Source organism: Gasterosteus aculeatus, chromosome 14 (assembly GCF_964276395.1).
Source record: "Gasterosteus aculeatus chromosome 14, fGasAcu3.hap1.1, whole genome shotgun sequence".
NCBI lineage: Eukaryota > Metazoa > Chordata > Actinopteri > Perciformes > Gasterosteidae > Gasterosteus > Gasterosteus aculeatus.
In genome coordinates, this window is record NC_135702.1 from 7,707,848 (window position 1) to 7,722,991 (window position 15,144).

The 15,144-nt window shown below is 47.9% G+C and overlaps 1 protein-coding gene across 2 annotated transcripts in view; it reads right to left on the reverse strand.

The window, feature by feature from the left end:
• Positions 1–15,144, reverse strand: part of wdr70 (WD repeat domain 70) — a 29,716-nt gene that overhangs the window by 1,318 nt on the left and 13,254 nt on the right. For both annotated transcript variants that reach the window (XM_040197322.2, XM_040197321.2), the window contains exons 11-17: positions 8,684–8,783; positions 8,466–8,550; positions 8,238–8,376; positions 3,077–3,177; positions 2,832–2,911; positions 1,053–1,169; positions 95–257 (exon numbers count right to left, since the gene is read on the reverse strand). In XM_040197322.2, the coding sequence (XP_040053256.1) occupies positions 95–257; positions 1,053–1,169; positions 2,832–2,911; positions 3,077–3,177; positions 8,238–8,376; positions 8,466–8,550; positions 8,684–8,783 (785 nt within the window). The remainder of the gene's footprint in view (positions 1–94; positions 258–1,052; positions 1,170–2,831; positions 2,912–3,076; positions 3,178–8,237; positions 8,377–8,465; positions 8,551–8,683; positions 8,784–15,144) is intronic.

Below are 15,144 nucleotides of genomic sequence, written 5' to 3' on the forward strand. Positions count from 1 at the left end.
AGCTGCGCTCTCGGTACTCATCTTACCCCGTCCGCAACAAGCGCAAACCCAGAATGAGAGAAGAGGGGACACGACTCATGTCGGGGTTTCTTACTGCGTGTATGCCGGGGCGACCCAGTACGGGTTGTCCGAAGCCTCCTTGGCGTGACGCAGGATGGCCTGCCGGGGGTTGCTGTCATCCGTTTTATCTAAAGCGATGTTCTTCACGATGAACGAAGACAGCGTGCCGCCGTGAGCCGCCACTCTTCCTCCTCGACCTGTCGGGACACACATGTCGCGCGAACGCACAGACACAAACCGTTCACGTGTTGACCTGCCATGACAATCTCACTTCTCTATTAGTCCACACTGCAGTCTTGCTTCCAGACCGCTGGTCTCGCGGCAGTTAAATTACGTAACAGAGTGGGGAAAAAAAAACGCGCTCATTTTATGAGTCTTATTTGGCTGCTGTGAATTTCTCGGGAGGATTTTGTAGGCAACATGTTTTTTGACCCCCATTTAAAACCGTTGCCAAGTCCGACATCTAAATGTGGGAAAAATAAAAACATCTGAAAAGTATTGCACTGTGGAACCATTAGATTTCATGGAGTACAAAGTTCTGAAGTGAAAGTTTAAAAAAAAAACAAGCAAAAAAGAAAACAGCAGCTCAACTGGAACGCCGTGAAGCGGAAAACGTTGTCGGGCGTCCCGGCCGATCGTGACGAAGCCCAAACGGTCGCCGTGATCGCGCATAGCTGTGGCGTTTGGGAAAGTGTTGATTTAAGGGGCCAATGCAAAACACATTGACCCACGAGAACTGGGTAACCATCCAGTTCAGTACATGACAACCAGAGGTACGACTGTGAGTGTTTATCGCGTGTTTGCAATTTGGTTCAACTTGGTCTTCAACTCGGTTCTTCCCGGGACGCTCGCCGCACACAGCATCGCATGCCGTTCCGGTTACTTCTTTGTTTATTTACCTACTTGTTATTTTGTTTGTTCTGTGAGGTTTATGTTCTGCACTACTAAAAGCCCCAAATAAAAAAAAAAAAAAGAAAGAACATGCACTTCACCTGGTCCGGACACAGGCGGCTCGGGTTTGTGGGATTTCCTCGGGTCAAGTCGGTCCTTCTCCAGCTGTTTTCGTGTGCTCCTCTGCCGGGCCTCTCTGAACATGGGTAAGGCATGAGCTGCAGACACACAGGGCAAACAGGGATCATCAAGTTGCTTAGGTAACTTGCGAGATCACATAACACAGCCGCACAAATAAGCACATGGGGCACCTGGCAACATGCACAGTGTTTGGAGCTCATGAGGGCCGATTACAGCTTTGTTTTTACACCACGAATGCATTGTGGTTCCACGCGTTGAAGGAGATATGCAGCATTTATGCAGGAATATACACACACACACACACACACACACACCTGTTGGGCAGCAGGAGGATCTCTCCTCTTGTGTACTTTTTCTGCCGTGGTGCACACCAACATATTCATTACATGCCAGTGTTTAGACGGAGACAATCCCTCGGCCACTCTTCACACTTTTGTGAGCACCATCACAATAAAGGACCCGAGCACTTAAATCCACGAGTGTGTGAGTGAACATGTGCATGGCAGAGTGTGAATGAGTGTTCTCAAAGGTGTGTGTGAGGAGGAGGGACTGCGTGTGTGCGCGTGTGTGTGTGTGTGTGCGTGTGAGAAGAGCCGTAATTTGTGTTTGTGTAAAGTGAGTGTATGCTCTGCTCTTATCCTCAGGGGTTACAAAGAGACACTTTAGTAAAGGGCCAGATAAAGTGATTTTCCATTCACGGGCCCCGTCCCTGTTCAGTGTTAATTCTTCTTCCTCCACGCTACATTAAGCAAAAAGGTTACTGTTAACAGATTCCCTCGCTTTTCTCAATGGGCCATCACTTGCTTCCTGTCCCCTCTAATTTTCCAGTCTCGGGGCATCGAGTGCGTCACTCGCCGCTGGCGGCGGTCAAAGCGCCCGCCCTCTTCACACCCTGTTGGCTTGGCAATGCAATCACGTGAAGCATCTGTAGAGGCTGCGGGAGCCCAAACAATAAATGCCGTCTGAATTGGGCGTCAGCAGCCAATCGGGGGGGAGGGGGGGGGGACGTGACAGCAGCTTGTGCATGTCCATGACTTGACAGCGGGGACAAAAGGAGCGCGAGGCACGCACTGAAGAGATGACAGCCTCGTGTGCTGGTGATGTGACAGGATGACAGGTGGGGGGGGGTTGTAAGTGTGTGTGTGTGTGTGTGTGTGCGTGAGAGAGAGAGAGTGGTGTGGACCAGCCGGAGATCACGCCAGCAGAGGTGGGAGAGGTGGCCGTCCCCGGCGTGATCTCCGGCGTTACCGCAGACCACACGGCCGCCGCGTGGCCCAGTTCCCCCGCGGCGGCGCCGACCCACTCATCCACACGCTGCTCCATCAGCTAATGGGCCTGAGAAAGCTACACACACACAGTGTGTGTGTGTGTGTGTGTGTGTGTGTGTGTGTGTGTGTGTGTGTGTGTGTGTGTGTGTGTGTGTGTGTACACGTTAACACAGGTTGGTATTTTTGGGGGGTTTCTGAGAAAGAGGATTCTAACATTTTGCTCTCGTTTGTCACAACTTGCACTTGGGAGTCATTAGTGTTTATAGGACGTGTCGGCTCTTGTTGGAAAAAACGAATTGGCTCATCATGTGAAGGGCAGATGGGTCAGTGGCTCAAGGTCGACCAAACTGCAGCAGAGCTTTGAGAAAGGCTCTTTTTAAGTTAATCCCTTAAAAGAGCAAGGATTCATGTGCCACGATTTATTTTTATTCTAACTGAACGAAATGTGAGGGTAGAAGAGGAAGAACTTACGCGTGATGATGTAATCCTGTGTCAGCGTCTCTGCTTGCCTCTCTTTCCGCTGGCTCTTCACGACACACAGCTTGGCCCCTCTGGAAAACAAACCAATTTTTACCCACCAGGGAAAAAAATAACTGTCCCACAGAGCCCAAATTATTGATACAGTTAGGTCAACATATATAAAAGGCTAATGAGGTTAATTTCAGGGGTAATTGTTGGCCATAAAAAACCTGCCTTGTATATGAAACTGAACTTACCTGTGGCTTTTAACAGGGTCATAGTAGACCTTGGCCAGTCCATTGGAAGTTCCCACCATTATCTGGTTAAGTTTCGGATGCCACAGACAGCGGACGACGCTCTTGGAATACACAGACAGAAACAGAGTGTTTAAAGTGGGTTTTGTACAGTAACCGAAGGAGGGACGATGTGAGGAAAGGAGGTCGCAGTGTGAGACAGCAGCCCCCAAGTTGAGTACTTTCTCGGTTGTGGGTCTGATTTAAAAAAAAAAGGATGTCTCCATTTCTCTGTGAACAAAATGTAACAATCCTATTCCATTGTCTCACGTATTAGTGTTAGAGACAAGTGTGTGTGTGTGTGACCCAGGTTGGTTGTGGTGCCGTGGGGATCAGTCCCAGCGTGCTCTGCTGCTTGACTATATTTGGTTGTTGGGATGAGGGCTGGATCCCTCAGTCTGTGTGACAGATGGCTCAGGGCCAATAGGGAAATGTGACCACATTTATCCAGAGAGGTGTGTGTGTGTGTGTGTGTGTGTGTGTGTGTGTGTGTGTGAGAGAGATAGAGAGAGAAGTACAGAGAGAAATGAGCACACGGCGGTTGGACGGCTGGATGAAGACCCTCGTTGTGCTCCCTGCAGTAGTGCCTCTTTTCTTTGCACACGTGATTGAAGCATCACCACATAGGAGCCCACTGGTGTATTGATTTATGCACAGTTATATTTATTGGTGTGTATATGCTATAGCTGCAGAGAGGAAGCCCTTTTTTATGTGGAACAGGGTAGGTTATCGGGCGGCGGGGGTGGGTGTGTGGGGGAGGTCTACGACTGGGACGTCCAGTTTCTGTGATGGGGAAAGCTGCTTAGCGCCCAGCTGTTCAGCTTCCCACCAGGATACCATGGGAAGGAGTCTTTATTACACACACAGAAGCAAGAGTGCACGCGCGCACGCAAAGAGACTCAAGCACGCGGGCAAGCATGGTTAGTAGGTTGATTTTACATTAATATTACAAGATGAAACCAGTGAAAAACAACACCTAAAACAAAGCATGAAGCATTCAAACATCACTCATGTTCCGATATTCAGGACCAAGTAGCCGACGTGATTCTTGAATTCCCCTCACAGTCTGCTTCCACTTGGCACTAACCTCATACATAAATACATGCAGTATCTACGGACCAACTGCTCGGCGGCGGAGTGAAGCTCATGGGACAGATGAGGGTTAATCTGCTCAACCAGATCGTGAGCCGGCTGTAATTGATAGAAAGATCTGGAAAATGCTCTGGACAGCGTGCAGCATGACCTTGACATGTTCCAGCAATACGCTGGCAAATAAATCATTCAAATAAAATACTTAATACGCACCAATTCCTTTAACAATGTTTCACCTTAGGCATAAAAACTGTTAAACGAATTATTCAGAACAAAAAATCTGCTGGATCATAACCGTTGCTGTCATAACTCAGCAGCACCGGCTCTCACATGCATGTGAAGCTGCGCAGGAACTTTGTAAGCTCGAAGAATTCCCCCATTACGGCAACACAGCGTAGCGTGAGCCAACTCGGGCAGTCAAACCTCGACCCGCCTGGATCCACCGAGGAGCCCGGAGCCAAGCACCGCTCAGTCCGGTCCCACGCTGAAACCGCTCCCCACATATTCAGAGCAGCATGTTTACACTCTAGGGACCACTGTTTACGCTCCACGTCCACAAAATTACATCACATCGTGCAGGAGAAAACTCCTATCGGTCCTCCGGTAGCAGCCTTCTATGTCCCCCCCCGTCGGATTAAAACACCCGGAGTCTGATCAGGGGGTTAAAAAGGACGACAGCAGCCAGTCGCACCATTTGTGCGATGATTATGGAAATAGAGTTATGCGGCGCTAGTGGGGCACAACTGTCCCAGCTGTGTGTTGTCCACATGGGCGATGCCTCTGACCGGCCAACTGAATTCAGAGAGAGAAAAAGAGAATTCTGATGAGACATCCATAATTAGTACAAACCACCGTGTACTATGAAAGACCATGGGTGGGTCAGATGCACAAGAAAGAACATAGTTAAGGCCTCCCCCCTTCCGCCCTTCACGCTTGGCTGCTCTTACGGAGGATGAAAGGCCGGCCTTTTATGTTAGAGGCCTCCCAGAAGAGCACGGCACCGGCGGCAGCTCATTGTTCAGTAAGGGCGGTGCAGGTGGAGCTTGGGCAAAGAGCCACTAGTGAAGGTGACCCCAACGAAAGGATCCATTCCATTCAGACAAACCTCGTTCCTTTTTTTTTTTATCCAGCCAATAGCTTCGTCCTTTGATAGTCAACACGGTCTCACCTGGTCCCTGCCCCGTTTGATCAAACTTAGATAAGCTTGACTGAAGTATTTACCGGATGGCCCTAAAGCAGCCTCTGCTCCCAGGATCCAGGTCCGGGGTTATGTAGACTGTTTAGTCAGAAATGATTGGTGGCCCTTCCTTTCACTCGCCCAGCGGCCACGCCACTTTATGAAGACTGCACTTAGATCCCGGGGGCCATCCGAGAAGCAGACAGCCGACGTAAACATAGTAAATAGCACATTCGTCAGGTTCACCGAGTGCACGTCAACCAGAAACAGCCGATCTGACGCTCAACTGAAGTTCCACTGCGTCAAATGGATGTGTGACGAATGGTGGTACGGCTGCCGATACCGAATCGCCGTGGGCGATGCAGACGCACAGACTGCTGGAGTAATGGTCGGCGGGGCGGGACGGTCAATGTGTGAAGTGGAAACAGCGCCGGCTGCAGCGCCTCCAATTCCTATGAAAGTTGCTCAGTGACACATGAAGCTTCTTACGAAATAATACCCAGATCTTACACATCTTTGAGGGCCGCAGAATAAGCACAGTGTCTTTTTCTTACAGTTAACACAGTTAAATGCAATTGGCCATTGTGTAGGATTTAGAAGCCTGCTGCTCTTCCTGGAGGGTTGGAAGGTATTAGAAATGTTAAGTGTAATGAGAGTAAAATGAGGCATCAATCCAAAAATGTGGATCAAAGTAGTAGTCTGGACAATCTGGAAGCTGACTAAACATTTCTCCGATGATTTCTCACTGTAAATGCTCCTTGTAACATCTTTATTCCAACATTGGTTGAATTAATTGCCTAATGTTTACGTGCTATATGAAAGGAATTCATCGGAGTGATGAATATTACCATTAATGTCCACTTTTTCTCAGGAAATGGAAAGATTCTCCACCACCAAGTATTTTCCCAAGGCCCTGGTCATCCAAGCGGACATGAGGCTCAACATGTCAACGCACACATCAAAGCTTTTATCTACACAAAAGGCAAGTAAATGACTTAAGAAGGCAAGAAACTATTCAAATATGTGAGTGGCTTCAAAGGGATATTTTCCCAGACTGCGTAGCTGTTGCGTTTTGCGAGGTCACAATTGAAACAAATAGAACCACTGGCGAGGGAATTGGCAGCCTGCATGTTTTACAGCCTGCATTGTTTTCGGTAGAACGCTGCGGGAAATCTGCAGCACAGAGAGGGAGCCGACAGGATGAGGGTCTGCCGTCTATCCAGTAAAAGTGAGACGAAGCGGGGGGGGAGTGGGGGGGTGTAGTTTCAAATGTTGCATTGCATTTCAGAGAAAGGAAAAGATAAAACGGCCGCGGAGCCATGCAGAGGAGTGCTGTTAAGCTCTTCACAGACTCTTCGACCCAAAGTGTCCGGGGTCGTCCTTTGATGCTGCCTGTAGAGATTTCAGCGCCGCAGAGAGCTTTCTGCTAATGTTACAGCCACTTCCGTTTATGTACAGGGGGGACCTCGAACGCAACACGTGAGCGGACCAAATGACAGACGTGACGTATCGTGCAAATTGATAATAACGCAGACCGTCTTTTAGTGAGACCATTAATACTTGATTGGTGTTCTTTGATTGGAGGAGAGAGGAGGCTTCATCTACAGAGTCAAGAGCACGAGGTTCTGATGGAGAATAGTGTTGCTTTACTGTGATGCTCCTCCTGAATGAAGATAAAACAAGGCACTGACACACTGTGAATACTATTAACACGCTATTGCTAAAGATGCTCTTTTTGGCACTTTTAATCGTCAAAGTAAACTCAGAACTTGATAAATCATTATTAAAATTACATTCAGACAACCGCTCACTCAATTGTGATTTTGACATAAAAAAAAAAAGATAATTAAATTACAATGGATTAAAATGGTTTATCTAATTTAAGTTAGAATCTCAGATGAAATGGGTCAAACCAAACAGTAGCCCCCCCCCTCAGCTAGTGCATCTGTGCAGTGGGTTGTGCACTTAGTGTCGATGCCGTGCCAAGGTTTGCAGCCTGACAGCAGCTGGCTGGCCGGACACCGAGATGCACAGACACACAAACGCAGCTTTTGTCTCTTTCCCTCTCTCCCACGCGTTGAGTCAGTGGCTGATTTAAAAGTGGTGCGTCTCAGCCGGGGAGACCAAGTTAGAAGCCATTAGCCTCTGTCAGACCTCTGTGTTATGACTACAGATACACAGTGCTAAATCTGTTGAAAAGGAGAGACAGAGGAGGAGCAGGAAGCCAAAAAAACAGAGGAGACAGCACCTCTGCCCTTGATTTCACCACCTATGGCTGGTCGCCCTCACCGAATGGGTTTCTGAGACAGCGGGACTAGCAGAGATATTATGCGAAGGTGTTTGACAGTGAGGCGAATGTAAGTGGAACGCGCCGGTTGTGTCCGTAGACAATTTATTTATGAAAAGCGTCAATAGCTGTCCTGCTAGGGGCTGGTGAGAATGACTTCCTGTAACTCCACTCCCTACTAGCCCTTCACCATTATCTTTCCTCCCCCTTTGCCCTCATTCCCCGCGTTATTTTACCCACAAAACCCCGGCACCATTGTCTTTCACCCAGGGAGGGATTTAAAGGGAAAATGTCTGGGTTCATGATATATTACTTTCCTGATCTGGTGGCCTGATACATTGTGTTCTCGGGGAGCCAAAGCCAAAAAAAAATATCAAGGCTGGAGTTCAGTTTGAACCAAGACTACTTAGATTTCATTCATTCTGCCTTCATTGGTCATTACGCTTCATTGTCGCTTCAATGGTTTGATCACTGCAAATTATTTAGGGTCATTTTGGTTTGTAAACTAAATATATCAACCAGTTGAACAAAAACAAAATAGCAGTTGTGGAGTTTGAGAAAGGACTTACGGCATTGGTGACTTCGATTTCATAGACCTTCTGAAAGGAAACTCGGTCAAAGAAAACCAGCTTCCCGTTTCCTCCGTCCTTTTTCACGGAGGTCCCCGTTAAGAGAAGCCGGTCATCGGGGCTGAAACAGCAGTCCGTCCTAACGGTGACAAACGCACAGTATTTTAATCAGTTCTTAATCCAAACACAAGTTACTAAGTGGCTATGAGGAAAGTTGAGAATTCTCACATCGTATAGTAGTTGCACAGTCCAGTAGCAACGTTCACAGGCTTCTTGAAGTTCCGGATGTCCCACATCTTGAGGGTGTCGTCCCCTAGAAAGAAAAAAAACAAAAACGATTGAGACAATAGGGTTAAATACAATTTGTCATATTTACAGAAAAGTCACCTATGTGGACCTTTTTTCCCCCGACTGTACAGCGAGGTTGAAGGAGTTCCTTTTCTTACCTCCACGAGAAGCGAGAGTCCTGCCGTCGTAGGAGAAGGAGAGGCAGGAGGTGTCGGATCCCGGGACGTGTGCTTGCCGACAGTGGAACTTTGTATGGACCTAAGAAAGGGAAATGCAAAGCGCATGCATCTTTTATAGTGTACGACAAGACCGACAAAGGACGGATGGCAGCAGCTCACTGGCGTCTGTGTTAGAGAAAAAGGTGCGCAGGTGATGAAGAAAAACTACACTCAACTGGAATTGATCGTTCATTACAGAACTGGATCTGTAATTAGTGCAGCGCCCATAAACATGCTGCTGATCCGTATTAAAAAGAGCTCTTATGATCCGATGAACTGCTGTGTGAGAATCCTTTGCCTCGGTCTCTCCAGTCACTCACTGCAGTAACAAAAAGAGCTTTTTACTCCCTTCAAAAACAACACACTGTTCCAATTTCCTCCACGAACACAATATGACATATCTGACTACGGAGCCCAATACAACTTGTGAAATACCAGTAACTTTACAGACTGTACCCACCACACTCTGTAGCAAGACTACAGACCACAGATTTACTTTGGCAAGCTCGGGTCTGTGGGAGATTTTAAGATTTGCCCCCCTCGCTCGTACCTGAAGTCGTACGCCAATAGTCCTACTTTGTGCTCTTTGCGAGGCGCTAACATACACGAGACCCGTTGACCCGCAGTCACGGGTCGACATCTGTATTTCCACTCATGGCCCCGCTCTCCGGGGTCGCCGGTAAACGAGTGCTAGTTTTGAGTGTCACAACAAAATCTCAACAACCGGAGGGACTAATGAAAAGAATACGGAGATGTGCCAGAAGCGCCGGGGCCAGCAGTAGGGTGAGAAGTTAAGAGGTCAACTAAACTTTAACGTATTAAAGGCAGGTTCCTGTGGATGTGGCGTAGCACCCAGACTATTATGTCTTCTTTGCTTCTAAAGGAGAACGAGAAAGCATTTGGTAATCTGGTGATAATATTATATCAAACTGCAGCTACTTGATGATGATGATGGTCTTTCTTTGAGTTCCACGCTGCTGGTTGCACGGGATAAGAACGTTTTCTCTAACATCCTCTTGGACTTGGCATTTCTCATTATTTCCCGACATACACATTATAAATCCCTAATGACAATAATCCTGAGTGGGAGGAATTAACTCATATTTTAAAATCACATGTGATCATGAAGTGGAGAGAGTAGCACAATGGAAAAGGTTTTTGCGGCACACAGCCGTCGTCAGGCAGACCATGAGAATAATCTTGCCCGTGTAACTATTTCCTCGGCACGTCGCTGTATATACGAGGATGACATCTCACTCGACTTGGCTGTAATGCTCAGCATGCATCACTGGAAACCAAGAAGGCTAGGTGACATTTCAGCTGAGGTCATTCTATAGAGGCGAGAACAGACTGATTGCAAACACCAGAGGGAAGGAAATTCCCACCTTTGCAGCTCATGGGGGTAAGACAAAAAAGAAAAGAAGCTGTTTTAGGAAAAGCTGCTGGTAGCATTTTAGGTACGGTTTGAAAACAAGTAGAAGTTACAATTAAACAGAAGCATTCAAGCCTCTGGTCGAAGCAGCTGTTTTGAGGATGGCCAGGCGCCGCGTAGCTCCTCAGTGCTCTGAGCAAAGTGGTGAACTACTGTGGTGCAGAGTGCATGCGAGTGCCAAGGTCTGGGGCTCTGGGCTGGAAATAACCTGCCCATACAAATCCCTCTTATCTTTCTCACACATAAACACAAAGGAAAACAAAGAAGAACATCTCCCCAGAAAGGTACACGGCAACCCAAAAGGTGGACAATGAAAAGGCAAACATGACAATGTTAAAAAAAAGATTTTACGCTTGCCAAACTAAAGTGTATGCATTTTCAACTACAATACAACTCTAGATTATACAATTAGAGATGTGTTATTATTTGCATTGTTGATTCATTCGAAGCATTTCACGTCTTCACGTCCACAACTCAGGGTCACAAATATGTGGAGCTGTAAAAGCAGCACAGTCTCATATTTAAGACAATGAAACATTTGACATTAATGCACGATGAATGCCGGAAATCAGTAATTGATTATCGAGCGGATCAGCTAATTGTTTTAGCAGCGGCTGCAACGTCCTGCTGCCCGGGTCTCTTCTCTGCTTCCTCCCGCATTTCCTCCCCCCGCCGCCTTAGTTCTACCCGAGTACGGCCAGATTAGAGGGATCGATCATTAAAAGACGGCGGTTACGCAACAGTCTGGGAAGTAGGCTGGCTAACACTCAAACAAACATAACCTTGGTTTCTACGGCTACATTTTCATTAATTCTAAACGGAACGCAAATAAATCAGTGAAAAGAGAATTGCAGCAATACCGGCTTTTGACTCGGAGGGGTGGGTGAGGAATTTGAAGTGAGCACAGCGTGTGGAGGACAGATAAGATAGAGCAGTGTAGGGAAATGCAAGCGGAGGGAGAGAAAGCAGTGTGAGGGGAATGAATGATGTGTCCTCACAATACAAGAAGGAAACGAGGTCATACTTCACTTCCAAAGTCAGTAAATGGAGGGAAGTTATTAACTTGGATGAGACAGATTACACCGTTACCTTGAACTGTAGATAACATGGATTACACTTTTCCAGGCGTGGGCCACTTGGCCTCGGCGGGGATAATTTTCTGCTTCCCATCATCATTTTACCCCGTACGTTACCTTGGACCAAAACCCACTCTCCTCCTTTCTGATCTTAGATTATCTTCCCATTCAGCTGCCTCTGAAATTGACTTTGGCGAGAAGTAAAAAGCCAAGAGGTCAATTTAATACGAAAAGTACATTTTCATGGAGTAGGTGTGGAGCAGCTCGGCCACGAGGCATCTCAGGGACACTTAAACGGCAGCTAAAGAATAACGGGTGAGGCTTGAACGCCGGCCAAAAAACACACAATACTCTCCCCGACTGACGGAACAAGAGGATTGACCTCTTGATGGGTCTAAAACCAAAAGACACCGGGGAGACCCCGTTACACTGTGCACACTCCACGAATGACGACGAGTAATCCTTCAATCCACGCGTGGCGGCACAAATGGGTTGGGTGGGGTCGGCGGATTATGAACGGGGTGCATGACGCTCAATGGCCACACCGTGAAGGCGGGTCAAGTGGAGGGGACGGTGTGGGCCGGGCTCTGTGGCATGTGGGTACGAAAGGGTTGTTTTTCCTTCCAACATATGCTCAACAGAGCCTCATATTTCCTCAGGTCAACTGGTGAGAAAAGTTATGAGCTCTGGTTCGACCCAGAAGTTTTTCTTTTTTCTTCTTCTATCCGACGTCTTTCTTTCTTAAGATGAAAACCATGTGCAGCTGAGCCCACGCTGTGTTTTAACTCCTTTTCTATGGCTGCTGTACTATCTGCAGTGTCTGTCTGCACCGAATAGAAATGTTTTCTGCATTAACATTTAGATATTTCTTAACCCTAACAAACAAGGTGGAGTGCGGGGAAAAAACAACTTGAACTGTGGAGCAAATTATGAAAAGCAAAAACAGATTTGCTTCGGCAAGAAGTAATAAAAACTATCACATCGACCTGAACATCAGTCGGTGGAAGCGGCGCCTTCAACGGGACGCTAGCGGTTATTCTGGCTGCCTATAGCCAACATAAACCCCTCCGGCTATTTCTAGATCCTTTTACTGCTGTTGTGAAAGCCTGAGTGTTTATTTACTATCCTGATGTTGGCCGGCATTGGCAGATGCCACGGCGTTTGCTTCCTGTGATAATCTACACAGCCGGCCTGTGAAACTGGAGTCTCGTACACGGTTTCAAAGCTCTCCTGCGCCTCGTGACTTCCTCCGCAAACTCTGCCCTTCTTCCCGCCCTCAACCGGGCACCGGCTCACAAATTGTCACCAAACATGAGCCCCCCCCTCCCCCCCAGCTCACACGCTTGTGCTTGTGCACCGTTTCCTATAATGTAGTGTGTATAGGTGGACATATGCACACACACACACACACACACACACACACACGCACGCACACACACACACAGGCCTTATACGTTCATACGGCGGTGGGAGCTGATAAATAGCTGCAGCAACACGGCGTTGGGTTTCATTCCTCCGCAGACTATGGCAACTATCTCCCGCCGGGCCAACTGGTCCTGACCGCACTACCCGGGTATCATTTTAGAAATACTGCCTCGCCCCAAACCTCCGTACTTTTTACGGCCGCACACCTGAAGGCTTAATGATGCCCACCGTGCACTCCGCTGTAACGTCTCCCTTCGACCTCTGTTGCTTTCTGAGGATCAAGTGGCCCGACCGCCGTCCTGAGCAGCTGCTCTGATCTTTCATGGAAATCAACAAGCGGTTACGGCGAAGCCGCGGTTTGTGTTTGTGCGTGCGTGTGTTTTTAGCCCATCACACTGGACCGAGTGTGGACAGTGTGTCCGACTGAAGTGGATGTGTACCCGCACGTCTCGGCAACAAGCTGGGGGGGGAGGGGGGGGGGGGGGGGGGGTTCGGTCCAAATGTTTTGTTTTTGAGTCTCAAAAGTAACACTGAAAGCTGCAGCAGTGACGTGATAAGAAGCCCGTGTTAGTGCCTCCTTGAAGTCACATGATGAACATTGGTCCTCACAGGAACATGAATGAATCAGGAGGATCAGGATGTTGGAAGAAAAAGAAAAAAAAGCAGTTATCAGATTTTCCAATTCTAAACATTTTCATTGGTTATTCTCTGTTTTAATCTTCCACAGACATCTTATTTGAGAGTTGCACGTTTACAGTGACGCAGTGCAGTCCCCTTGCTCTGACACCCATACTGTACTTCTGGAACAATAACAGCATGTTCAAAGAGTAAGAGAAAAAAAAAAAGGAGCCTGGCATCGAAGCAAAGTTTTTGAATATCAAGATGGGCCTGAATCCCAAACGATGACATCTAAGTGGAACCAATCCAAACAATATTAAAAATGTTCTCATAATTAAGAAACAATTGCGCTCATGAAGCCAGCGAATGCAGAAAAACAGGGGAAAGTCTGCCGTGCCATCCCAGGATGACCTTCCCCAACGAGTAGTTCATCAAAACCACATCTTCCGAGGTCCCACTTTGAAGTCTGGAAACAAGTCCACCTATGACATCATAACATTCCCCAGGTCTCTGTAGTTATTTTTTGGGGGGGGGGGGGCGGGGAAGGGGGCTGCACCCTCAACCCACTGACTTCCACACAGTGCACATTACCTGGCAACCATTTGGAAAGGCAGTCTCTCGTGATTCCGCCGCCGACCTCGCCACTGGTCAGAGCGGTAGCGTGCATCCCCGCTCGCTCTCCGCGCCGGCGGACTAAAGAGAGACCAGCTCCCGTCACGGGATCAGTCAACTCACGGCAGGCTTCAAGAGCACGATGTGTCACCCCCAATAGCTTCTCTTTGGGCTCGGCGCTAGATCAAGGTTGTGTACATGATTGATTGTGATTGATCCACCTGCATATTCTGGCCATGAGTAATGGTGGCGATAGGACAGGAGATGGAGCTCCTTTGAGTGCATGCAGAAGGAAGGGGGGGGGGGGGGGGGGGGGGCAGCGATGAGGAGGTCAACTCCTTTTGAGGCTCGTGGCTGGATTCGAGTCCGCGGCACAGGTTGCTGATTAGGGCAGCGGGGCACCGGCTGCATTCTTGAGCCATTCAGACAGAACAGGCTCCAGCGGTCAGGCAACAGACACGACTATTGTAAGCTGCTACGGGACGCTGGGTAAATATTTAGTTTGGAGAAAGAGGGGTAATAAATTTGGAGCGCTTTAACCCAATCACTCCAAGCCTGCTGCAATGAGCAACCCGGGCGGGACAACGGCTGATGGGATTCCGTTCCACACAGATACACGGAAGAACAAAAGCTTTTACAATGGCTCTCCTCCATCTAAATACATCTTTTTTGTGTGATAATGAAGTTGCCTGTTGGAGTAATTATCATGTAGCCTACTTCTCATTTGACTAATCTGGATAAGCCCCTGTGTCCAATCAAGCTGTTCCAACTCACTAACTGCGGCTTTATTATCACGATCCCCCAATGAAATAACACAGGCATTCAACCTTGCCCACATATGGGGATTGGACAGATGAAAGGATGTGAAGCGGAACACTTCGAAATTAGAGTGAAACGGTTCCGAAACATTGCGGACCGAAAAAACAACTTCTTAATCTTCAGCTAGTTTCATAAAAATAGGCCGGGCAGCTCTTCATAACTCATGTGGACCGGATACTCGTCGTCAAACAGCCCTTCTTTCGTTTTATCGTCCGTCCAAGAAATGTGGGCTTACGGTGTTTAAGGTCTCCCAGGTGAGGATCCACAAATGCTCGTCCCGCTGCGGTAAAAGCAACTTGTGAAACCACGTTCGTAAAAGAACGGTCCATAAAGTGAGACAAGAAACAATCTGGAGCGATGCCTGCGAGACGTCACCTCTGAAAGTACTGAGTTACGAGAAGTGCAGGTCGCCTAAGCTC